Genomic DNA, 27,247 nt, shown 5'->3' on the forward strand with positions numbered 1-27,247 from the left:
ACTCCATCCGTCAATAACAGATCAAGGTCTGTAATCCAGCTAATGAGCTAACAGGATTGGCTCTGACATGATCGCTGAGTTCACTGAGGAGGTACCCATGAATAAAAACACATGCAGACCCGATCTTGTGGCTTGTGTCACATGATGTTTGTAAACCAATGAAGACTCAGAAAAAGACTTGACCAACAATCAGATTTATTCTGGTCTTAAAAAACAAGTGAGACGACATAAAACTATAAACACATCAAATTTCTACTTTCACGTCCTGTTGCTGATCTCACATTGAAAGTCTGCAGGGAGGTGTGTGATTGGACAAACCGCTCTATGATGTCATCATACGAGGAGCGATGCTCATGGACATCAACTCCTGGAAGAGAAGCTTACAGGCATACGGCATCCGGACCAGAGAGATCTGATGGATGGACAGACAGACGGACAGACGGACAGAAAACAGACAGATTGTGTCGTTATCAGGCTGTTTAAATACCAAATACCATGATCAATATTAATACACAGCTCATCAGCTGTGTATAGGCCAAAAACGATGTTCGATTATTCCCCCTAAAACAACCACACAGGTTCAAACGTCTGTTTCTGCACTTTACGTCCAGCGAGAGCCGCACGGCCGGTTCTTTATTACAGCGTGAGCGTCTTTCAGAAGATCTACTTACCTCCGCATCACAAAATAGCCAAATGAAACTACGTCCTCTGCATGCTGTTGAATTATTCGCTTGTTTCAGTTTGACCTACGTTTCATCTTCAATCAAAGTGGCATTGTGTGTTTGCAGCCGGTGTCCACATGTCCTGGAAGACTTCAACGTCACGGGATGATGGGGGGAATTCTGCTTAAACATCTGATTATGGATCTTATTTTCTGTGGTTTTGTGTCCGAATGACTAATAGAGACAACAGTTTGTGAAGTTCTCATGGAGAGCGCTGCAGCCGGCAGCCATGAATCACTTTGCAGTTTAATCCCTCCACACCGTCAATGTTGGTCCACTCAGAGCATTTGTTCTGCCCACTGACAGCTTAGCTCGTTCTAATACGTGTCTGACAGCATGATGGAAAGGGTTCCTGCAGTTACACCTTCTGTTCAAGAGGAAGATCCTCTGAGTTTGACCAGAAGCAGCTGTTCTATCGCTCTGCTCGAAGCACCAGACTCCATTCACAAAAACACAAATTTAACAACATAAAACAAACTGACAAACCAAATAAAGCTCATCAAAACCTTCTTGGTTCATCTCCAACAATCATCACCAGCTCTGCTCTGGTTCAAATAAACTCTTAATTCATTGAATCAGGAGAGAAGAGAGGGCGACATCAGAGAAGCAGAGAAAACAGAGTGTAAAGACGAATATTTTTGCATCAGATTCTGGAATTATTTTCATCTGAAATTATGACCGCAGAGATTTAAATAAGTCACACTTCAACAGGTTTTCCCAGTAAAACATAAAACATGAATTAGTGGATCACAGAAACTCTGGTTTTGAGACTCCTAACCCTCATGAAGTGTTTTCAGTACAGCCGACTACAGCTTATCCCACGATCAAATATTATATTTCGTAATCAAACGATTTGAATAGAAATTTAAATGTAAAACATTTGTTGACAGCCCTAACCCTGATGTCACAGATCAATAACCAATATCTTCATGGAGGGACTGACGGTGTCTCGTTAATGATCGGGTCTACCTGTGTCTTGTTGCGGCAGCCTCGACACTCGTACGTGTGCGTCCGCGTGTTGGCGATGGCCATCAGTCCACACAGGTTACACACATGAACCTGATACGGATCGGACGCCTCGAACAGACGTTCTCTGAGGAACTGAGCCGCTCCGTGAGCGATCTGACAGTCACGCTCCATCTCGCCGAACCGCAGACCGCCGTCACTGAGAGACAGACAGGTGAGTGAGTCGGGTGAGACAGACCGATTACTCACACAGGTAACACAGAGAGGTAGACAGTCTCGCTCACCGTGATCGTCCCTCCATCGGCTGCCTGTTGAGGATCTGGACAGGCCCTCGGGCCCTCGAGTGGATCTTGTCGTCCACCATGTGCTTCAGGCGCTGGTAATAAGTTGGACCGATGAAGATCTGAGACGTCAGCTTCCGCCCAGTGAACCCATTGTACAGAACCTGATCACAGATCAATAATATTGAAAACACAGTCTAAACATCTAAACACACAGACACAGAATTGAAATGGGGTTTAACACGATGAGGATCAGCTCCTGATGTCAGGGTTCATGTGTTTGAGTTTAACAGGAAGTGAACAGTGTGAGTGACCTCATTTCCTCTCAGGTGGTATCCGTATTCAGACAGCAGGTTCGACACTTTCTGGACGTTGACAGCGTCGTTAAACGGCGTGGCATCGCCGATCTCACCTTTGTTTGCAGAAACCTGAATCAACACACACAAAAACAGACATGAAATACTGAAAATACTTCACTCTTACCAGCGTCCACGTTTGTCACGGCTCATGATTATTGTTTGAAATCAGGTTTTGATTTTAGGTGAGAGGCTACAGATGGAAACGACCCTCTGGCTAATTCTGGCACATTCATACTAATGTTTAGCAATATAAATGAACTGAATAAAATCAAATAATTTCCATGTGATTAGAATTGATTTTTACCTTGTGACCAGCATTATTCCAACAATAAAATGATTATTATAAATTATCCTTATTATGTTGAATGCACTGATTATTACATATTAAAATTACTAACCATTAACTTGTGATCAGACCCATTAAATAAAGTTATTATCTCCAAAACGTAATTATCAATTCCTACCTTGCCCTGCAGACACTCGATCAGATGGCCAACTGTCATTCTGGACGGGATGGCGTGAGGGTTGATGATGATGTCCGGTGTAATTCCCTCACAGGTGAACGGCATGTCCTTCAAAACAAACATGTGAAAAGGTCAGAGATGATCAGAACGTCAGCGTTTACCAGCGTCAGGGCTGGGGTTGGACAGACAGAGAATCAGACTGTTTCCTGACTCTAACTGATGTCTGATCACAAACTGTTCCAGGATCAGAAGACAGCGACGAACTACACAACATTTCACACCTGTCTGTGTGTGGACTTCACACTAGAACAAAATAACCCTCTGTGCAGTGAATAAGACACCCGGTGAACCGACAACACGGTGAATAACAGACTGCTAAACTTTTTCACTGTTGTGTCTGAATCTAATTAGATGTTAAAGCATCCGTTTTCTGTTTTTTCCACCTTCTGTTTGAACAACAGCTGATTCAACGTCAGACCTGACGCCTCAAGTCACACCTGAAACACACTGAACAGGTTTACTGTCCTCACTGATCCATAACAGCACAACAACGGCAGTGTCCAGCCATTGAGATCCCACACAGCCAGTACACAAAGTAACACACTGATGCACACAATGCATTTATTAAACTTGTTTACGTCTGTTGACTTCCTGTCTGTTTACTTCTTTTACCTCCTGTCTGTACTGGATCCCACAGGTTCCTTTCTGTCCATGTCGGCTGGCGAATTTATCTCCGATCTGAGGAATCCGGACAGAGCGAACCTGTGCGACATGGGAAGCAAAAAATAAACTTAACCTCCTCATGAAGCTTGGACTGTCCGGTGCATGAGCCGTTACTCTCAGGTTTCGCAGGTGTTTCACGTGTGTGAGGTTCTGCCTCAGGGGCGTCAGGCGTCGTGTTGCTTCCTCTCACCCTGATCTTGCAGAATTTGTAGCCCTCCTGGTTGAGGGTCACCATGACCTGGTCCACGATGCCGGTCTCGCTGGTTCTCAAAAAGGTGCTGCAGTCTCTCTTGGTGTAGCGCCGGTTGGTGCTGTCCAACTCATCATCATTCTCTGGCAGCGTCACCGTCTTCCCGATGATCACGTCTTCACCAGAGACGCGAACGCCCGGAGCGATGAGCCCGTCGTCGTCCAGCTTGTCGTAGATGGCATGCCTCATACCTGAAGATTTTTAATTTGTTCTCAGTCTATGATGTAAGATTAGCCCCGCCCACCACCGATATCGAGCACCTGTGACTGGATGCTGCTATCACACCTGAGATGGCAGCGTTTTCATACTGCAAACACCTGACCACAACGAAACAGATATCTGAATGTTGGAGTTTTTAAATCGGTTCTCACCCTGACAAGTTTCACGCGTCGGCTTCTCAAAGATCTCCTCCTGATCAAAGCCTTTCTTAGACTCCTGCTCTTTGTAGGATCGATAGAAAACAGACCTGCAGGACAAAAAACAGCTTTAAGGACAAAAATAAAAAACTGAAGCAAACACTCATGCTAGATCAGAAACAATGTCTATTTATTCGAACACCTAGCTTTTCCTAACGCAGCTAAACAGATGACACTCAACTAATTCTGTCCTTTGCCCAGTCTCAGTCTCAATCCCAGGTGACAGCACGGGCCTCTACATTTCCGGCTGATCTCTCTCCAGGGATGTCTGAACACCACCTGAAACTCAACCTGGACGAGACCGAGCTGCTCTTTCGTCCACGGCCTCTCATTAAGAACTCTGCGGTGTCTCTGGCGTGGACGAACGGCTGTCCTTCACTGCCAACACTGCTGTCCAAACCCGCTCCTGCACACTTTTCCATATCGTCACCTTCTGAAAATAATTGCCTTAGTAATTCTTTGACAAAAATGATTTTTTTGCCTAAATCAACTCCTTGTTGATGCGGCCTACCTCAATGCAGAACATTTGCACAGAGGATTTTCTGTAATCGACTTACTCGACGAATAGTTCCAGCCCTACTCATATTATTCTTGTAATGACTTTGTCTTGGGTTATATCCACATGGTGGAATGTACTCATTGCAAGTTGCTTGGGATAAATGTACAGTAAGGCAATAATAATGATAATAGTAATGTAACAAGGTAAGATTATGTCAGTAACAAAAATAAGGTGAGAGTTAGTCGCTGACCTGAAGAAGCCTCGATCCACGGCCGACCTGTTCATGATCACAGAGTCCTCCTGGTTGTATCCTGTGTATGAGGCAATTGCCACAATGGAGTTGATACCTAAAAAACAAGAAGGAAGATTCAGTTTGAGACACAAACAAGAGCTCTGCTTGATAATTAGCAGGCAGGCCAAACCAGTTTCCTGAAAACAGACTAAACACTAACAACTGAGGCCCACCTGAAAGTTTCTGTAAGGAGAAAATAACAGACTGACCTCCTGCATGTCATGACTTGGAATTTTACACCTGAAACTGACTGAATTCATTCGGGATTTCTCTGAGCTTTTGTCATGTCGGGACCACTTGCCCTTGTTTTCTGTCCAAAAACCAGGTCAAGTATCAGTCGGACTGCACAGATGTGTGTTACCTGCAGGCAGCTCTCTGAAACGCAGGTACTCCATGGATCGGGTGGTGACCAGTGGTTTCTGAGGGTAGTACAACACGTGAGCCAGCGTGTCCATTCGGACATGGAAGTTGGTGATGTAGACGCCCATGGCCTGTTTACCCATAGCAGACTGGTATGTGTTCCTGGGAGACTAAACAAGACCAAACAAAACAACAACTGATAGAGCATCACTGAGAAAGACATGTCAACATCATTAACAGATGATCAGCCTTCATTAGCATTTCACTGCATTCAGGTTTTCATATTCTACTTCTTCAAATATGACTTGGTCCCTCAACACCAGAGTCTGGTTTGAGGTTACTTCTGTTCTCTGCTTATTTCTATAAACCTGTGAAGTGAAGGCTGAGCTGAGTGAAATCAGTGCATACCTATGATCCAGCAGTTGCGGGGGCTTGTTCAGTGCATTACATATCATCAGCTGGGCATTATGGGTAAGGACGTACTATGCTTGCAGTAGATGTACATCAGTGTAGGCTGTACATGTGTGGGTACATACACTGATTTCTGTCATTGTTTTGTCAAAATAAAATCACTCAATCTAAACGATCCAGTTAATTCATTATGTATTAGTGAGTATCATTTATGCTTCCAAACCTGCATAACCACCTGCATTATTACTCTGAAAAACTCAATATGCACACAGTGAAGATGACATGCAACCACATGCAGCATGGCGGGTAAAAAAACCCAGATTGCTCTGCATACGAACTGTGTCCCATGCACTTCACCTGGGAGAGTTACGCTGCTGCCATCTAATAATAGGATACACTAGTGCTGTGCGATATTACGATATATGTCGTAGAAAAATGTTTACCGTACAATACAATCCTCTATTGTTTATATCGTAATTTTAACTTGTGGGCTGTGGTTAGCTCAGCTAATGTAACTGCAGCAACGCTACTGCTTTGCGGTAGCAGTTTACGTCACCTGCAAGAACTCCTTTACTGCACTGCTAACGTTTTCAACCATGCGTGTGAGAGCCGGCGGGAGCATGGACGTGTTACTGTGATTGCATGTCTGTCTCTCCGTCTGCATTTCTGTCTGTCTGTCTGTCTGTCTGTCTGTCCGTCCGTCTGTCTGTCCGTCCCTCTCTCCCTCTCTTGCTCTCCCTCTCTCACCCAGCCGGTGGAGGCAGATGGCCGCCCACCCTGATCCTGGTTCAGTCTGAGGTTTCTGCCTGTTAAAAGGAAGTTTTTCCTCGCCACTGTCGCCAAGTGCTTGCTGATGGGGGAATTGTTGGTTCTCTGTAGATAAAGAGTTTGGTCTGTAGCAGCTCTACATGGAAAGTGTCCTGAGACAACTTCTGCTGTGATTTGGCGCTATACAAATAAAACTGAATTGAATTGAAAAACAACGTAGCAGAGATGGAGAGCACAGTGGACGCTGAACCAACAGAACCCAAAGAGGAATTGGTGCCGAAAAGAGGGAACAGAACTCCATTGTTTGTCGCTGGTTTGGATTTTAAAAGGCAGACACCGACCAAAAAACAGTAATTTGCAAAACATGCCACCAACAAGTCGTTACTAGCGACCCAAACACGTCTAATCTTTTCTATCACTTAAAGACACGGCATGAAGAACAGTACAGAGACAACTTTAAAATGCGACAAACTACTAAAGTTAAACCACAAAGTGATGAAAAGAAAAACACACAGCAAACGAGCCTGAAAGAGTCAATGTCCAAAGGCAAGAAAAACATTTATTTAATTTAAGTTGTTTTTTAATTGTCTAGTAACAAAACAAAAAGAGGGACTCTGGCACTAAAAAGACTTTTTATCGTTTTTTAATTGTCTTGTCCCTTTAAATATGAAATATGTGTTTTATAAAAAAAAGGAGAAAAGATCAAAGGAATTGGCGTTCATTTCGTGTGTATACATATAATTTTAAGTAAAAATACTATATTGGGATATATATCGTTATCGGGATAGAAATTTTTGTCCATATCGCACAGCGCTGGGATACACCATGTCTCTTCTCCAATTTTTACAGGGCCAAGGCATCTTCTTAAAACCTTTGCTGGTGAGTAACCCAGCCATCTTCATCAGTGACGTGGGCTTGTATACGCTACAACTTACACCAGTGATCACGAACCGGCAGCCTAGTATGTGTGCAGAGGCAGCGGCCTCTGGCGTGCATCCAGTTTTCACAGAGTCGTAGTTATAGATGTAATTCTTGTTTTTTGTTTATTTGTTTGTACCTGGTTGTGGTCGGGGAAGGGAATGATGGAAGCACAGACTCCGAGGATCATGGACGGGTGGATCTCACAATGCGTGTAGGTGGAGCAGTAGGCCACGCCCTTCTCTTGGAGGTCATCAGGGGTCATGGCAAGCATCACTGTCTCCTCCTCCAGAGTGTCGATGTACTCCACCACGCCACTCGCCACCAAGTCCTGCCAGCTAACCACCACAAACAAACACACAAACAAACAAAAGAAAAACAATAACTCCACTTCAACAGAAACTTTACTGGAGGAAACGAAAAACTCTACTCTAAACTCAACTTAGACTCTGCTGTCTCGCCTGAACTCTGTCTTACCTATAGTTGACTCACCTCTATTGAGTCTCACGGGTACCCAGTCTCACCCGAACACTGTCTCACCTGTAGTTATTGTACTCTCTCTCCTTCAGCTGGTCAATATGTCGTCTCTTCAGCAGGAGTTTCTGTTTCTCTACAATCAGCAGTGGTCGGCAGATTCGCCCGGCGTCTGTGTAAATTCTGATCTCACGCTCTCTGATGTCTCTTATCATGGACACCTGAAACGTTCAGAACCAGCAGGGACTCTGAGCTGTGAGATTACATTTTGCAGTGTCATCAAAAACCCACACACTGACGAAAAACAGCCATGACTTGACTGACTTCCCCGCCCATTGGTTCCTAATGAAGACAGTAATGTTTATCTCACAAATGTATAATTTCTAGGGCAGTCAATCGATTAAAAAAAATAAAATAAATTATATATGTATATATATATGATTAATCTCATGAATGTCATAGTTAACTGTGATTAATCGCACATTTTCCTCTATTCTAAATGTCCCCTTAAATATCATTGTTATACTCTTATCAACATGGAAAGTGGATCGGCTTGCTTTGTGCAAAGGTTTTTTTATTGAAAACAACAACGTGTAGTGTTTTATTTCACACTAACATTCACATTTGAATGAATCAAATCTCACACAGTTTAACACTGTCAATAAACAGATGACAAAAAAATAAATACTTGGTTACAAAAAAGCCCTTCAACAGCCTTTTCTAAGGGATCAAAACAGGCTGATCCAAAATAGAGTTACAACGTGCACCTCTTTGTAAAGTAGGACTCAGCCTATAGTGCAGTTAAACCACGGCTGAAACTTTCCTTTCTTAAGTTTCCTTTGAACATCCCAGCATCCACATGCCTCTGTGGAAAGCCGTCCATTGTCGCCTGGTTTTGACGAGGAGGCGGCGGAGAATTCGTATTCGCCGTGTGTTTGGCCATCAAGTGGTGTTTCAGACTGGATGTGCTGCGCTGATAACTCAGTCCACACCGACAACACACAGATAACTTTGGTCTTGTCAGTCGACCCATCTGACAACTTTTTGAAACTAAACTTTCCATCAGAATCTTGTTCGCATCCGTTTCGGCGTTTCGGGCTTGACATCCACACAAACCGCTAGCCTACTCTTTTACAGCCAGCGAGCAGGCGAGACCAAACACATGCGTGGGGCGTGTCTATTTTGTTTCCGGTTTACAATCAGATTCTGTAGTTTTTCTAACATTACTAGCAGTGGCCACAGCTTATAAAAAAACTACAAGTTCACGAGGTCACAAAGAGCGTTAATCTCTCGATAAAAAAAATGATGCAGTTAAAATTGATTTGCGTTAACGCATTAATAACGCGATATTTTTGACAGCACTAATAATTTCATTTTCATTTTTTAGAATTTCCTGTCACAAGCTCTAAAAGCACAAAAGAATACAATACGTCCTACAAGGCTATATATCAGAAGCAGTGGTGTTCCATTAGAAATTAATGGGTTCTCCTTACCTCGGACACGATGATGTCCATCTGTCTACGGAGTTTCCTCAGTGTGTTCATTAGCTGTTCGGGATCCTTGTGGATTCCGACCCAGCAGCCATTCACAAAGATCTTTGTGGCACTAAAACATTGAAACACAAATAAAATCAAATGCAAAATCACATGTATGGTCAGGGAAAGTTTGAACAAAGTGTTAGTTTAATGTAAATGTTGAATGTTTGCTTCTGGACTAATGATGACTAATTTAATACTGTGCAGTAATTAGTGATAAAATCTAAGCTGACAGAAAATACACAGCATATTCTGTAGGGTTGCTGATGTGAGGCTGAGCTGCCTGTTTTCATTCTGACACAGTGATGCTGCCATCTGCAGGTCACTTTGAGATACAAACACATCTCCCACTTAGATGGACCTAAAAACACGAAACAGTTACACTAAAGAGACTGTTAGACGTAGTTGTTCTGAAAGCTGTAAAATATTAAATCAAGCTGAAGTGACTGACTCTGCGATGGCAGCAGGTGAGATCTCCTCTAGGTTCTCCATACTCCACTCCTCCAGAAACTCCAGGATGGGAGACGGCTGGGAGCCCACAGAGATGTAGGCCATGAGGGCCAAGTTCTTCACCAGACCCACAGCATGACCCTGAAACACAGCAATACTGATCTGTGAATCCATGTGGCTGATTGGATGAATAAAGTTCAGGTGCTCAGTTTTAATCATCCACTGTGGAACAACCCTGCAGAAGTTAATGTGACACTTACACTCGTCTATTGAATTGAGCCAGATTCAGCGTATTGGACCTGTGTTTTCAGACTATTTTCAGACATTTTTGGGGGTCCTGTGTCACCAAGTATTTGCTCATGAGGGATTGGGTCTCTGCAGATGAAGACTTTGGTCTGTACCAGCTCTATATGGAAATTATCCTGAGACAACTGCTGAGAGCAAGCTAGGTTTTTGGATGATAGGAGTTGGCAAATGAACAGTAAGTGTTTTCTGTTGCTATTTCTGGCTCACACTAGGAGCTAGGCTGTTAGCAGACTTTGTTATTGTTGTTGTTATTGTGTCACTCTCTGAGTTTCAATAGTAGGGTCGGCTGAAGCGGGTCACACCCTTAATCTGTCGCTAGCCAGCGAAATCCCTAATGGGCGGGTTCAGCCGTGGCAACAAGCTGTGAGGGCGCACAGCTGTAGCACTTCCTGTATTTAACACACAGTCTGCACTGACGCGTCAGCATTTGTGTGAAGAACCTTTTGGGTAAAGACCTGCGCGTCTACTTGGATGAGTCCACTGAGCGGAGACACAGGGGACACAGGGGACACGGGGGCACAGGGGGCACAGGGGGCACAGGGGACACAGGGGACACAGGGGACACAGGTAACCACGACTACTCTTACACTACTCCTGCTGCCTCTCTGCGCACACACGCCAGGTGCTATCAATATATTCTGGTCCTACATGGCATACAAAAAAAACGCATCAGCCATAAAAGGCGATGCAATCCTGAGAACTACTACTCACTCAGAAAAACAGCTTCTCACACGGCTTTTTCCTTTGCCCTATGGAATTGCCAGTCTGCTCTAAAAAACAAATTTATTCAAGCACTTGTAAAGCCACATCAAATTCAGGTCCTAGTCCTGACCGAAACCTGGATCTGTCCAGAAAACACAGCCACACCAGCGGCGCTTTCAGCTGACTCTACTTTCTCCCACACACCTCATCCTGATGGACGAGGAGGTGGCACAGGCGCACTCATTTCCAAAGACTGGAAATTCACCAAGGTTACTCCTGCTCCTCATCTGAATATCATGCAATCATGGTTACTGCTCCCACTAAGCTGTATATTGGTGGTATATCGCCCACCTGGGCCACTGGGGAACTTTATAGCTCAACTGGACATGCTACTCTCAGCCATTCCTAAATATGGCACCACACTGACTGTCATGGCTGAGATGAATATTCATCTTAACAAACCCCCTGCGGTCGACTTCCCTTCGTAAATGTCCTCATTTGACCTCAAACAGACCTCCACCGCTCCCACATACAAAGCAGGCAATACTCTTGACTTAATTGCTATACGAAACTGCTGCACGGCTAAGCTAATTGTCACCCCACAACATGTATCAGACCACTTTTTTTAATCGCATTCTCTGTATCCTAACCAGAGCGCCCCCAAGCTCAACCACAAATGGTCTCCTTCAGACGAAACCTCCGGTCCCTCACACTGGCTCAACTCTCCGATGAGGTCTCGGCAACCATGCCTCCTCACAGTGTTTTCTCCTCACTCCCTGTGAATGAGGCAACAGACACACTCTGCCCTTCACTAGCTGCCTCTCTAAACAATCTATGCCCACTCTCAACCAAACGTGCTCGTTAAACCCCCACCAGTCCGTGACTCACCGGTGTCATCAGAGAGCAATGGGCGGTGCTCAGAGCAGCCGAGAGAAAATGGAGCAAAACCAGAGACCCCTCTGACCTCAGTGACTATCAGACTCTCCTTACGGCATTCTCCTCCCACCTGAAAAGTGGAAGTCCACTTATCATCGGGAGAAAATCAGTAGCGCCAAAGACGCTCGGAAACTATTCTCTGCTTTTAACTCACTACTCAAATCCTCCACCACCTCCACCCTCAACTATGCTCAAAGCAGATCACTTTCCTTCCTTCTTCAGTGATAAGGTTTCGACCATCAGCAACCAGTTCTGTGAACCTGACCAACTCAGTAGGATACCACCAGCTAACAAAGCCTCACTCTCCACATTTTCATATGTCACAGAGGAACAAGTCTCCAACCTTCTGCTCGACTCTCGCCCCACCACCTGTCCACTGGACCCCATACCCTCCGACCTCCTGCAGGCCATCGCACCCACACTTATCCCTGATGTGACCCACATGATCAACTCCTCACTTAAAACGGGTGTGTTCCCCACTGCTTTTAAACAAGCCCGAGAAACCCCACTGCCAAAGAAACCTACTCTCGATCCAGCTCAGGTTGAAAATTACAGGCCAGTTTCACTCCTCTCTTTCCTTTCCAAGACTCTTGAGCACATGGTCTTTAATCGGGCCTCTGAATTCCTTTCTGAGAACAACCTGCACGACCCCAGCCAATCCAGTTTCAAACGCAGACACTCTACAGAGACTGCGCTCTTATCTGTGGTGGAAACACTACGATCAGCTAGGGCTACTGGACACTCCTCTCTTCTATTGCTCAACCTATCGGCTGCTTTTGACATGGTTAACCACCAAATCCTCCTCTCCATACTCGCTGAGCTCGGTTTCTCAGGATCTGCTCTCCACTGGTTTGAGTCCTACCTCTCAGGGAGATCCTTTGCAGTATCTTGGAGGGGAGAAGTGTCCAAATCCCACTGCTTGTCTACAGGGGTACCTCAAGGGTCAGTGCTTGGACCCCTTCTCTTCTAATTATACACCACCGCACTTGGTGCAGTCATCCGCTCACATGGCCTCTCATACCATTCATATGCTGACGATACAACAACAGATCAGTATCCAGCTTGACTCGGGTCTGCTCACTCCCGCAAAATCTGCCAGGACCTTGGGTGTCTTGATCAATGACCAGCTAACTTTCAAAGGGCATGTGGCCAATAACTGCTCGGTCATGCTGATTTGCTCTGTACAACATCAGGAGGATCAGACCCTACCTGTCTGAGCAAACAACAACTCATAGTACAAGCGCTGGTACTATCAATACTAGTACTATCATGAAAATCTCATATGTACGTCGCTTTGGATAAAAGCATCTGCCAAATGACAAATTGTGTAATTGTGAATTGTTGCTATAAATATACAACTGAATTGACATTGAATTGTGTTTTTTACCTCTGGTGTCTCAGCAGGACACACCATTCCCCACAGTGTGTTGTGCAGCTGTCTGGGTTTTGCCAGTTTGCCATCTCTGCCGATTGGAGAGTTGACTCGGCGAAGGTGGGACAGAGTGGAAGCGAAGGTCAGACGGTTCAACACCTACAAGCAGAAAAATAGAAAATAATGATGTTTAGATGCTGACAAAAGGGCACAGAGACCATCTCTGAAGATCAAAGCTGTTTGTAGGTTTAACTTTTAAACCACATTTGTTTGACAAACGAGCATCATATTTCTTTTCCTGGAGGCTGGTGCTCTCACCTGTGACACTCCAGCTCGGGCCTGGTGGGCCTTCTTCACGTCGCCCCAGTTTCCAGTTGCCAGCGAATACTTTAAACCGTCTGAGATGATTCGGGTTTTAATGGCGAGCTCCAGATTGAAGTCTTTTCCTCTGTCGATGAACTTCTGAGCGTAAATCCGGATCTCCTTCAGCAGGTTCTTAAACATGCTGAACGGAGCAAAAAGGTGTTTCATACAGTTTCAGCATTTCCATTCACACAATTACAGCCAATTAAATTTTATTGAACCAGTTACAGCCATGTATTTTTATAAAAAAAACCCATTATATATTAGTATCTATATGTGTACACTTTTATGTTGTCAGATTTGTTATGGTTGAATGGGCAGGTGCTAAAGGTCAAAGGTCAGATGAGAAGGCAGTTAGTAAAAGAAGCCCCACCCTCTGAACAGGAAGGCCAATAGCGGTCCAGCAAGGTCTAGCCTCTTGTTGCCATAGTGATCTCTGTCATCCAGCTCCCGTCTGCCGAGAGCTGCCAGCAGCAACCTGTGGACCATGTACCTGAAACCAGAGTAATCCATAGTACAATCCCTGTCAAGAAAGTTGGAACAGTGTGTAAAACATAAAAAAAAAACAGAATATGATCACCTGATCTGATCCTCTCTGACATCATCTCACCTGAAAACAGCTCAAGGTCAATATATTTCATGTTTTTCTTCATCAGCTTCATTGATTTCTGTAAATATCGGCTTATTGTGAATCTGATGCAGCAACACGTTTCACAGACTGGGAAACATGTGGAATGTTCCAAACAGGTGTTTCTGGAAGTAAACAGGCTGACTGGTAACAGGTGAGAGTATCACGATTGGGCATCCTGAAAAGACTCATTTAAAGAGGATGGAGCGAGGTTGACCACTTTGTGAACACATGATCGGATGAAGGAGATGAACACATGAAGCTGCTGTCAGTGAAAACAGTTTGATTGGAAATGACTCCTTTTTGTTTGTATTTAAATTGTCCACCCTGTCATACATGCCAACGCTAACTTGAGTATAACTCATCCTCAGAGGTAAGCAGTCTTGCACTCACTGACACCTGTAGATCCACCCATACAGGTGTCTCTCCGATGGGACTCACCCTAAGAAGTAAGCCTTCTTCGTCTCACAGAAGTCGCTGACTCCGACGTGCGGCAGCATCTCTTTTTGCAGAACTTCTTTGGCGTATTTAATTCTTCGTTCCTTCGTCACGCCGGGTTTTGCCCCTCTGGAACCGATAAAGTTCAGCGCCACGTTCTGCTCTTGGATCACAAACGCTTCATCCAGAGACGGCTTCACCTGGAAAAACAGTGTCATCATTGATGACATCACATCTGTTCTGTAGATAGGGCTGGGCGATAAAAATGATAGCGATGTGTCTCGCGATAGACACGTCATCAATATCAATAAAAAATGCGTTCAATAAAACATTCGATAATTTTTTTTTCTTCATTGGAATAAACCTGAAGTTGCGAAGCGAGGTTGGTTGCATGAACAAAGGCACTCGCTGTGCAGGTAAAGGCAGGTAACTGAGCAACGTAGGGAGTAATTGCTAATCAGTGAGAGAGACACGCTAACAGCCAATCATGTAACATTATCAAGTTCGGTTGCGCCGTCTCGTTGTCACGTGTTTGATGCTCCGCGAGGAGTGAGATGAGGAACAGAAAGTGAGCGCTGCAGCGAGCGAAGAATAAAACAGGGAAAGTCAGCTCAGTATGGAGTTTTTTGGATTTTATAAGTCGGACCGTCGTCAGACCAGTGTGGTCTGTAACTTATGCAAGACTGTCGTCCCCACCAAGACCAGTAACACCACAAACTTATTGAACCAGCTTAGCCGCGCTCACTCTTTGGAGCGCAGCCGTATTCGCCAACGTCCAACAACCGCAGCACCACCGACAAGCAGCTGACCGCCATGCAGAGGTATCTGCTTCAGTGCCTGATGACAAATCATCTAAAAGGCACGAAGACGTAACGGAGGCAGCGGCATCTCATACAGCTAAAGACACGCTTCACTGAGCACTGAGGAGAAGCCAGCTTACAAACAGCTCTTATAATAAAAATATAACTGAACAGTTCATGTATGTTCAGAGGAAGAAGAGCGACTGAAGTTGTTCTTATGTCTAGGCTGGTTTTATAGTTCAGTCAGTGTTACTGTGCTGTCTGTCATGTTTGTTTGTTTGTTTGTTTGTATGTTACTGATGTCAAGTCTTCCTCAGTATCTGCTATGTTTCCAAAACACTGCACATATCTGAAAACATTTTATTCAGCAGAAGGTGAATCAGTTGTGAACTTTCTGCACTAAACCTGCAGAAAAAAAGTTCTCAGGTTTCTCTGTTTACATTTTTACACTTTTTTTACATTTATTATTTGAGTGTTTTCCATGGTTGTGTTGACATTTCCTTTCCTTTCTGCCTTGATAGCTGAGGGGATTATAATCAGAGGAAGGTTCAATTTAAAATAAAAATGTTTAAATTGAATGTATTTTTCTCCTGGTCCTTATTTTAAATAGGTCATAAAAAATATCAATAATTATCAATATTGACCGATATAAAACACTTATATTGCAATAGAGTTTTCAGCCATATCGCCCAGCCCTAATTGTAGACTACTTGTAGACTGTCTATTGTGTTTACTGTCTGACCTGTTAATGATGAACTAACAATCACTACCTGATCAATAACTGATAATAAGACTCACCATCTCCATCATCTCAGGGTCGTCAAAGTCGTAGATGATGTGTTCCAGGATGTCTCTGTCTGAGACGAAGCCCAATGCACGAAACACGATGATGATGGGAACTTCCTGTCTGATGTATGGCAGCGTGGACACGATCCTCTGACCAATTGCACTCTTCTTCACTCCCTGAGAGAGACAAAAGATAATCAATGAGTTTATCTGTTTTCTGACTAAACGTCAGCTCAGACTCAAGCTCCAGCTTATATTAAATGAAGGACTTGAAGTCATTTGAAAATAATGGTTAATCATGTATCCAGGTAAACGCAAGGACTCACCTGCCCTCCTCTGGCCATCATGCTGACCCAGATGGTGCTGGTGGGACGGGACGAGTTCTCCAAACAGGACCGGCACTCGCCTGTGTAGGCATACTTTGAGTCCTTCTTGGCAAACACGTACACTGTATTGGTGGCCATCTTTTCCTGAGCGATCAGCACCTGAAAACCAGCAGGCGAACCAGTTTGAACAGGAAAACCAACAACACATGCCTAATGATGTCACACAGTGCATCATGATGTTGTACCTTCTCGGAGCCGTTGATGATGAAATAACCTCCGGGATCAAGTGGACACTCGTTGAGCTCACAGAGGTCTCTGTCTGTCAGGCCACTCAGCAGACAGTAGGTGGAGCGAAGCATGATGGGAATTTTACCAATGAAGGTCTTCTGGTGCTGTGTCTGCAGCTGGTCCTCCCCCTCCTTTATGATGGTCTTTGTGATATCAACATAGAGGGGGGCTGAGTACCTGCGGGGGCAGCGAGACCAGGTGAGACCAAGTGAGGCTGACAGGAGAACAAGTGAGAACAAGTGAGAACAAGGGAGACCACGGGAGACCCTACGTGAGATTTCGCAGTCGGGCTTCGTTGGGCATCATGGGAGAAGGAGCTCCGTCTCTCTCCCAGTGGGTGGGCTTGGACAGGTAGATCTGCTCGAACTTCAGCAGGTAACGAGGCTGAAATGGAGATCAGAGGTCAGAATGATATCACAGTGAATCAAAGGAGCTGTAATTATCTTAAACCAGGGCCTGCCTACACAAACCTGAAGACTGCTAATAAAAGAGGTCACTCTGAATGTCTCTAAATGTCCCAAACCAGGTCTTAGTCCAGATCCAGCCCTTGGTATTGCTACTCACTGGCTCCTCCACCTCTCCTGAGGTGTGCTGTGCTTCAGCCTGCAGGTCGATGGGCGGCGCATCCTCCACAATCCTTTGAACAGACATCTGGATGAACTCATCAAATGAATCCAGCTGCTGACGGACCAGGCCTTTCTCATCAAAATAAGAACTGAAAGAAACCAAAAACATTTCATCGATCAGACCGGTGCTCTGCAGCATGAGACTGTAAACAAACAGATATACCAGATTTTCTTAAATAAAAGCTGGTAGTCAAATGAAAGCCGGGTCCTGAATAATGGCCGAGGGTGTTGTCCACATGAACAAATACAAGCTGGTCTCTAACATACAAAATCCACTGGGAAATGACTGATTCTGGTTTGATTTACATCTTACACAGAGTCCAGAATTATTATTTTTTTCTTTTTAAGTGGAGTTGTGCTTTTTGAGTCTGAAATCAACCTGAAAAAAAAAAAAAAAAAAAAAAAAAAAATATATATATATATATATATATATATATATATATATATAAACACACACACACACACACACACACACACACACACACACACACACACACACACACACACACACACTGGTATAGTCAATTCAGTAAAGGTGTCTAAATCCAGAGCAGACAAACCCCCCAGACTTGAACATTTCCACCATGTTTCACTGTCAGCTGCGTGCTGCGTTCTCTGTCCTGTTTGTCTGCTTAATTTATTTTAGAATATCTTAGTTTTTAGTCACTGCAGTATTTGGTATTGTACCATGGTTACTGTCATAAATCTCAAACTTGGATTCATCAGAATGGTGTCAGAAGATCAATACATCAGGATGAATGATGGTGTGGTCACTTTTGGGTTGTTTGTTTGATTGTTTATTTTGTTTATTAAGCTAATAAATGTAGCAAACTTGCTGCACACGTCATTAATAGATGTTGTAATGGTGTGCTAACTGAGCTAAGTCTCCCACAAACAGACATTTTAAGTTAGTGGTTAAATAGGGTAAAAGTAGAATAAATAATATGATGGAGAAACAGAGAAATATCTGGAAATGAACATAGGTTACCTCAGCAGCAAAAAGGGATTTACAATGACATGACATATAAACAATATAATCACAACCAGAAGACAAGAAGCTGTAGAAACACCAGGAATGATACCTAAATATAAAAAATTAGACCACTGCTTTAGATCGGTGTTAAATAGGCCTTTTAAAATACTGTTAGAAGTTACCTAGACAAAACAGACCAAACTGTGAGACCTCTGAGCATAAAACCACCACAATCTGTAAGAAAAAATACTTTCTGTTGACATTCATATTGATATTCACTTCTACTTTTTACTGCACTGCCGCTTCCTACCTGTTGCACATGTCACCTGTTTACATACCGTGTTGCACATGTTTGTATGGTTTCATAGAAATTATCTGGAATACCTGCACCTACCTCAACTGTTTATACTTCATGCCACTTGCACCACTTACATATATTTATATTCTCTTGGATAGTATGACTATTTGTACTTCTGGTTAGATGCTAAACTGCATTTCGTTGTCTGTGGTGCAGTCTGACGATGACAATAAAGTTGAATCTAATATAATCTAAAAGATGTTTGCTTTATTAATCAGTCCTTCAATCAGTTATCTGTTGGGAGTGTCTCTCACTGCCAAGGACAACGTGTTTGCAACAGGAAGGTAAATATCAGATATCCTAAAATTCAAAATACAGGACTGTTCAGTTAAACATACAGTGATTAAAAACCTGCATTTTCACCTTTTACTGTTTGTTTTTAGACTCACTAAATCAAACTAACAGATATAAAAAGTATTTATTTCCCTCAGCCTTCAACTAAACTGAAAAGCTTTCAGTCTTTGTGATGCTGAACGTCAGTAAACTGTTAATGAATCTGGAAACATTAATGATGATTTTAAGTCTTTTCTGTTGGTGTCCCCAACACAGAGACATAGGCAAGAAGACATCCAGGTGAGCTTACCTGATGACAATCCAGCACGCTTCCTGCCACAAATCTGGAGTGATTTCATCATCGTCCTCATCATATTGATTATCTGCCAAAAACACAAATAAGCATTGATGATATTATCAATGCACAATATGTATTCACACTGATCAGCATCATGAGGCTGCCCATCATCTCAGATGATATTTTAATTGTGTTTGTGTTTATTCTAATCTAGTTGTTTGTTGCCATTTGTCCTCATGAGATATTTAAAGGTTTTCTGGTGAAGCTTAAGATAATTAGAATGAAGTAATTAACAATAATAACTAAGTTGCTACAAGAGACACCTTAACATTTTCATTTGAGTTCAAATATAAATACTGATTGTAAGGGTTTAAGCTCATTTTACTGAAAATACATTTACTAAAGTAAGACCTTACTTGTTTAGTGTATTTAATACTTTTCGATTGTAGTCTCATTGGTGCTTCAACACAAGTAAAAGTTCTGCGTATGTCTTCCTACACAAACACAAACAGTGGAGCTGACTGTGACCGTTAGCCTGCTAGCTGAAACAAAGCACCGCGCCAACAGCTTTAGCTAATGTTAGCTTGTCGGTCGGCGAACGTTCATGCTTTCAGATGGTGCTATCGTTAGCATATGCGTTAGCTGATGTTTCTACACATTAATGTGAGCTAACTGATGTTAGCATTTCTTTTCATTCAGTAACAATTGTCATTTTTCAGATAAGAAGCCAACATTAGCTCGCAGCTAAAGTGAAGCGGAGGTTCAAGTTGTGTTCGCTGTGACAGACAGCAGCTCACCTTCGTCCTGGTCGTACATGTTTTATATCAGGAAAATACTAAAACTGTACTCAAACAAATGTAAACTCCAACACAACGTTGTAGCAAGCAGCGCGCCCCGGAACTGCTATATTTTCTTCTTCTTCTTCTTCTTCTTCTTCTTCTTCTTCTTCTTCTTCTTCTTCTTCTTCTTCTTCTTCGGGGTTTTACGGCAGATGACATCCGTTATGTTGCATTACTGCCACCTTCAGGTTTTACTCTCAGTCTTTGAGATACTGAAACATCTTCCTACAGTCGCATCTCCATTCCAATCCTTAGAAGATTAAATATCCATTTCCTACCTTGCTCATTGTCCCCACAATCTAATATACTTTTAATGTTGTCCTCCCCCAGCCCTATTTTCCCTAACTGTGTCATCATTTGTTGTCTGTCATGTATAATTTCCCTGTATGATAGAAGAACCTGCTCAGCTGTGTCACAGGCCTGTTGAATGTTTTCTGTTCAGGCTGCTGTGTTCAATTCTCTGTCTGTTACTTGCTCTTTCCTCTTGTTTCCTCTTCTTCTTAATATAACCTCTCTGTTCTGGATTGAATGTCAATGTCTTCCTTTTATTATTATCCCAGATCTGTTTCCACTGATGAGTCATCTTTGTCCACACTCTACCTTTCTCCTCTGAATCTGTTCATTTAGTACTGTCTTCAATCATTTGCTTCTTATTCCAGTTTGTCTGCTCTCTCATTTCTCAGGACACCTGAATGTGCCGGGGCAAACATGAACGTCTCAATTTTTGTCTGTGTAACTGTTCTGGAGTCAGCATTCAGGCTTCATTCAGCAGATCCTGAATTTGATGCTGGTGAGGACCGACACTGAATCATGATATATTAATATATCCCTGCAGTTCACCTGTTCACTCCATTGCAAGCCAATCAGAACAGTATATGATTCAACAGTTCATACATTCAAAACAGTCAGTTGTTCAGTTCAATTCAGTTTTATTTATATAGTGACAAGTCAAAACAGAAGTTGTCTGGTGTTTTCCATATAGAGCTGGTGTTAGAGTTACATACTCAACACTCATCTCCTTATAAGCTACACATGTTCACACAACCAACATGCCCTACAGTAACTATAAGCTGCACACACATAGCCACACAGGCAATATGACCTTTAGTAACCTCAGAAAACACAGACACGAAACTGAACATACCTTGTGTCGAGTAACGCAAGCAACTTGTCTGGTCAGAACAATGATTTCAGGCCAGACAGAATCAACAAATAGACAAAGGGTAATGGGAAGAGCTGCACTGTCTGATTCCAGAAAAATTCACAGAGAAGTTAATAGAGTGCATCATGGTACATCATGAGCACATTTCGGGGGATCTCTGCTTTAAAACACAAAAGGTCTGTGGGTTAGGGTGCGTATACAGTCTTGATTTCCCCACGAATAAACAATGTCAAAGACGTCAGCTGCAAGAACACAAACTATCAGATGCAGGAACATAAACAATCACAGCGGCAGACTGTACTTTCATGGAGCATGGAGACTGGACATTTTGATGGTTTGTGCTTTTATTTCCTGGAAATCTGGTGATTGTTCACAGTGACCATCAAAGGGTTAAATATGTTGTTGTGAGAGTTGTGACAGAGCCACACTTGTTTTTCTGCTGTGGTGTTGGAGTCACTCTGTGTCATTCCTCTTCCCGATAGTTTTCGCTCTGTCAGCGATATTTCAGGGCAGACAGAATGTTGATCCCGAGATTAAAGCCTGAACAAAAACGAGAAGCAGCCGTCACAACAACAGAAGCTCACATGGTTTCCGACAACAACACAGAGCCCGTCCTCTATATGATAACGGCACATCAACACCAAACATCACAACCCCAGAGGATCTGCACACAGGGTAGCCATTCAGACATCCGGAAAACCCACAGATTCAACCTCCTCTCAGATAATATCATCATTTTTGTTGTTTTGGTTTCATTTCACCTTCTGAGTTTTCATCCAGGATGTTTGGCAGGACTCTTCTGCTTGTCTGTGTTGCTGTTTTCTTCTGTGCAGGTAAGACTAGACCAGGCCAGGTGAATAAACAGTGTCAGATATCTGAACAGTGAAGTCCAGGTGAAAGGACTGGGTCTGATGTACAGTCTGGAAGTGTTGGTATATCTGTCCATACATGTTGTTGTTGTTGTTGTTGTTGTTGTTGTTGACTAAATTAATATTTACTGATCAGTAAATTAAAATGGGTTGCACCACACATTAGTTGTAAGACAGAAATTAGCTGTCAAGTGTCACGATATTGACTGCACGGTGGCGCAGCAGGTAGTGTGCGTGTTGCTTACAGCAAGAAGGTCGCCGGTTCCATTCCCGGGTCGGGCCTTTCTGTCTGAAGTTTGCTTGTTCTTCCCGTGCATGCGTGGGTTCTCCCCGGGTACTCCGGCTTCCTCCCACAGACCAAATACATGCTCATTAGGTTGACTGGTGACTCTAAATTGCCCCTAGGTGTGAGTGTGAATGGTGTGTGTATGTGCCCTGCGATCGGCTACGACCGGTCCAGGGTGTACCCCGCCTCCCGCCCGTTGACAGCCGAGATAGGCTCTGGGCCCCCCGCGACCCTGACAGGGATAAGCAGCATAGAAAATGGATGGATGGTGTCATGATATTGTTAAAAAGTGCCATTTAATACTGATGTAAAGGGACTAATTACATTTCACAAAAACAGCACACTGAAGCTTACAAAAATAATGGTTATAACATCGATTAAAGGACCAGATAGCATCAGCTGGGTTACATAATTAGATATTAGACTAGACTCTAATAATCAGATCAGACTGTCAGTCTCCCTGACTGACTGTGTGTCAGTGTAGACAGAAAACAGTCAGACCTACTATAACACTGTTTCTCAATTCCAGTCCTCTGGCCCCCCTGATTCAAATGAGTGGCTTGTTATCGAGCCACTGCAGAGCTCGATGACGAGCTCATCATTTGAATCAGGTGTGGTGGAGGAGGGAAACATCTAAAATATGCAGGGCAGGGGGGCCCGAGGACTGGAATTATGAAACACTTGTTTTTTTAAGGATTATCGGGGCAATTAACTGAACAGTCTAGCCTGGTACACTGTTTAAACTGTTATGCAGTTAGTGATACTAAAGTACCTGTTTACGTAGATAATTGGTTTTCATTAGATTGCAGTACGGGTGTTTCCTGGAAACAGACTGACACAAATAAACTGTTTACCTGTGTAGATATTTCATCAGTTCCAATGATGCAATGTGGTTTAGTAAAAACTAGTTTGAAATTATGTTAAAGTAGCTAAAAATTGATATTATGGTCCAGCTAAGAGTGTACAGAGTGAGGGTCAGGTGTTCAAACAGTGAATTCTAGAGGTCATATTAACCCTGATAAACTTACTGTGTTTTTTTCAGATGCTGAGGATAAATCCAGGCTGTACAGGAGGGTAAGAAACAAACAGAAACGTGTCCAGCAAACTCTTTTCTAAATTATTACTAGTACTACTACTACTGCTGCTGCTACTTCTACTACAGTATTAATTGAAATAAAGTAAATGTAGCATAATTTAATATTTTAACTTTGACATTCCTTCTGAATTCTCTAAGTTATTTAGTGTTTTTGTAGTGTTTAGATATTTGCAACAATCAGATGAAAATCAATTGGTGTCATGTGTTTGTCACAAATTTCTCTTTAGCACTTTAACAAGTTACAACATGTTTCGCACATGCCAACAAACTAAGTGACGTTTTATTATTAAAAAATGCATAAAATGTAATAAAAAGAATGGACATTATTTAAAATAAATAAATGAATAAATAAATAAAATAAAGATATAAGGGGCAATTCTAGTAAAATCTGAATAACTTCTTTATAGTGTGTGTCGAGGGACTGATTTAAAGGGACTGACTTAGTCTCATTTGTTTCAGGCATGTCTTTTTATTTGAATTCTGTTTTGGATTCTGGACTGTGGAACAGTTAGGACAGATCCCCATCCCCTGACTGAGGATTTCAGACTGTGCAGAAGTGAGAGAGCTGAAACACAGTGAAGAGCCATGAAGAGCAGTAATGGTCATGAATAAGAGCATAAAATCAAATCTAAAACAGACTGGGAGCCAGTGTAAGGATGGTTTACACAGGGGTGATCTGGTCTGGACCCTGGGTTCTGGTCTGATGCCTGGCAGCTGATGTCTGTACAGTCTGTAGTCCATAATGTTTTGTTCAGAGAGGTGAAGAGGCTTCTGCTGTGATCAAACTGTGAGGAGATCAAAGTTTGTCAGCTGCATCTTTGAAATGGATTGTAGTTTTTAAATAGTTCATGTTTGAACACTTTTATGGTGTGACGTCAAAAGTAAAAACATCAGGAACTGATCTGATCTGATTTGTCACCACCTTTTGGTTTTTGGTTCTTTTAGGTGTTTAACAAAGAAATTGTGTCACAAGTGTGTCCTGCACCAATAATGGAAGAAATGCTCATTTATTTCTAATCAGGTTTTCGGCTATGAGGCTGAAAACGTGAGGAAGCAACGTTTACAAGCAGTTTTCCGCAGCTGATTCATAAATGTTTACAAACCCTAAATTTAGTGCGTCCTGGTGGTGATTTTATACTCCTTTTAAATGGTGTGGAAGTTGTGTTCTTGTAGTTGTTTTAAGGCATTATTTTGTCTCTTATTTATATTTGCTGTAACACATATATATTACATTTTGTACATTGTTTAGTTATTTTTATTTTTAATAAGTTCCTTCTTTTTTAGGAGCGGATTGGGGGTTTTATGTTTGGCATGCTTTCATGCTGTTTTTATAGTAGTTAATACTATCAAAGCTAAACTAAAATTTCATTAATATATTTGTCTTAGTTTTATTATCCCTTGTGTGATATAGGAAATGTCCTATATAGAACATTTTGTAAAATTGATTTTAGTTTCATTTGATCAAATTTATTGTATTTTTTTCTATTTCTTACCCATATAAGGTTGAGTGGTTGGAGGCTATTCCACTGTCTGCTGACCTTGGTCTCTAGGACCTGGTGGGGTTCCCCTTAAGGTCCACGGCTGGCAATTCCCTTGCTGGTCCTTCCTGCTCCACTATGCCTGTCAATTACCATAACCCTTAACCCTAAACCCTTCACAGTGCCCAATACCAACCACAACATTGTACCTGATCCCAAACTTATTTCCCATCTCATGGGACAAACAGCTCACATGTAATGAGCCTCTTGGGGGGGGGACTAAACTAAATAGGGGCCTGAAGATGGAAGTACATAAGGAAAATAAGTGGAGTATGACATCCTGGGATCATTAATGTATTACCACATCTTTAAGGCCTAATGGGTATCTTTGAAGTATTTTATAATAGAGTTCTCATAAAGTTGAGAAGTAGGGTTAAAAATGAAAGAGTTTTATATTGAATCGCAGTTGTGCCCAAGCACCAGAAATCCATTAAATGTAGTTTATCTTAATCTAATCCTAACTCACTGCTGATTGAGCCTGAACATGCTTATAGTCAGTTTGGAGTCTGGATTTGGGTCATAGACATGTAATGTGTGAGAAAATACATTTTCACATGTATTTTGCTTGTTGTTTTGTTGTTGTCACTGCAGCCCTCCTGTGTGGGGATGAGTGTGACTCAGGCATGTCCTCTGAACTACTCTCCAGTGTGTGGCAGTGATGGCATCACCTACCCAAACGAATGTTCTCTGTGTGTCCACAGACTGTGAGTCTTTCATTTATCATACAGCAAAACTGGTCTTCACTCAGTTGAATTTGTTCAAATGATTGATTGATGATTGTAACCTTGCCACAATTTGAAAATATTGATCATACTATTGATCGCACACTCCATCCAGCCCATCCCCACAGGGATCAGCCCCACACCCCACACCAGAATCAAATTGTGTGTTAATGTGAATAAAATGGACATAGTAGGTAAAAAGCCACCGAATCTGCATTAATATGAAGAAACTACCAAAAAGGTAAAAAACAAAAGAACCTCAAATAAACAGAATCTGATTAGTGCAACTGGAAGGTCTGTCAATGACATTAATGAAAAGAAAGGAGCCATTTTTGTAATGTTGTAAGGTAGCATGAGTAAATGGGAGTTGTTGTTATTGTTAAACCCTGTTGCTGGTGAAAGTCTGACGTGACTTTGGTAGAAATGTTCATGTATTAAAGTTTTATTCATGTTATGTCTGGTCACTTTTGTGGGGTTAAAGGCATCCAAATGAAATGCAGTACTACCTTGAGTAAACTTTCAGATTTTGTGGGTTTGAATATTGTTGGAATCATCTGGGGTAGTTTCATTATGCAGCTCAGCAAAATGTCTGACATAAGTGTAGTTGTTTTTAAGCATTTCAGTACAGAAGTTTTACCTATTCTACCATTAAACTTTGAATGATGATTACAGTCACTGTCATCTGACATTAAACCACACGGCAACCTACTGCAGACAGTCAGATCAACTGCCTCTCAAGCTCATTAGTCACATCATTTCATTAATTAGATTTGAAGAAGATGAAAACACAAATGAGACTGGTGTTTCAGAAACACTTTGATTGCATTATAGCTTATTAATTTTAATGTATTATTGTAGTTATTTGATGTGATATAGATACATAAATAATGTGTACTTGTTCATTTAAGAACCGTGAACATATTCTTACTTGTTCATCTTACGGTGGTTCAGTTAGTAGTTCATGTCAGAGTAATAATATGATATATGTGACTTCCTCCATAACAGTTAGTCATTTGTTTCATACCAGTAACAAAGTGTATTAGTGACTGGGTCAGAATAAGAGACAGTCATTAAAACCAGTAAATCAACCTTTCATGCTACATCTGCTCCAGTGTGTAGGTAGAAAAAGTGAGAAATTGTTTGTCCTTCAAATATTGTAGTTGTCTGGGAGGCAGACTGTGGGTTTCCCCTTCTCTAACTTTTGTTTCCCTTTCTTGCAGTTAGTTAATTGTTTGTTTTGAGTTTTAAGAACATGAGGATGAGTGCTTTTAAAATGTGAAATTGTGAAATGTAAATCTTTCTAACCTGACAAAACACAAACATTAGCAGATATAACAAACCCCTGTAATCCCTTTCTTTGGGTTTTAGGGAGAA

The 27,247-nt window shown here is 42.3% G+C and overlaps 2 protein-coding genes across 2 annotated transcripts in view; one reads left to right on the forward strand and one right to left on the reverse strand.

Moving 5' to 3' along the window:
• Positions 1-175: 175 nt before the first annotated feature.
• polr2b (RNA polymerase II subunit B) lies at positions 176-20,310 on the reverse strand. Its single transcript, XM_070962776.1, has 25 exons — positions 20,159-20,310; positions 19,374-19,446; positions 17,398-17,548; positions 17,105-17,217; positions 16,791-17,010; positions 16,546-16,704; positions 16,232-16,396; positions 14,637-14,833; positions 13,941-14,060; positions 13,523-13,709; positions 13,220-13,363; positions 9,890-10,029; positions 9,397-9,508; positions 7,970-8,124; positions 7,569-7,767; positions 5,334-5,502; positions 4,931-5,027; positions 4,137-4,231; positions 3,706-3,956; positions 3,465-3,554; positions 2,793-2,900; positions 2,284-2,397; positions 1,973-2,133; positions 1,692-1,887; positions 176-412 (listed from the first exon to the last, which is right to left on the reverse strand). The coding sequence occupies exons 1-25, from the start codon at positions 20,175-20,177 to the stop codon at positions 323-325; spliced, it is 3,525 nt and encodes a 1,174-aa protein (XP_070818877.1). The 5' UTR covers positions 20,178-20,310; the 3' UTR covers positions 176-322.
• Positions 20,311-22,008: 1,698 nt separating this feature from the next.
• The window catches only part of LOC139331475 (probable pancreatic secretory proteinase inhibitor), a 5,552-nt gene continuing 313 nt past the window's right edge, over positions 22,009-27,247 (forward strand). Inside the window, exons 1-4 of the mRNA XM_070962946.1 lie at positions 22,009-22,195; positions 23,560-23,591; positions 25,743-25,855; positions 27,242-27,247. The exon at positions 27,242-27,247 is cut by the window's right edge and continues 313 nt beyond it. Of these exons, the coding sequence (XP_070819047.1) occupies positions 22,144-22,195; positions 23,560-23,591; positions 25,743-25,855; positions 27,242-27,247 (203 nt within the window). The 5' untranslated portion in view covers positions 22,009-22,143. The remainder of the gene's footprint in view (positions 22,196-23,559; positions 23,592-25,742; positions 25,856-27,241) is intronic.

This window comes from Chaetodon trifascialis, chromosome 5, assembly GCF_039877785.1.
Source record: "Chaetodon trifascialis isolate fChaTrf1 chromosome 5, fChaTrf1.hap1, whole genome shotgun sequence".
NCBI lineage: Eukaryota > Metazoa > Chordata > Actinopteri > Chaetodontiformes > Chaetodontidae > Chaetodon > Chaetodon trifascialis.

Coding starts and splice junctions, on each gene's coding strand:
- polr2b (XM_070962776.1), bottom strand. Junction 7,768..7,969: donor AGAGAGTACAATAACTACAG/GTGAGACAGTGT, acceptor TGTGGTGGTTAG/CTGGCAGGACTTGGTGGCGA. Junction 3,957..4,136: donor GACGCGTGAAACTTGTCAGG/GTGAGAACCGAT, acceptor AAAAATCTTCAG/GTATGAGGCATGCCATCTAC.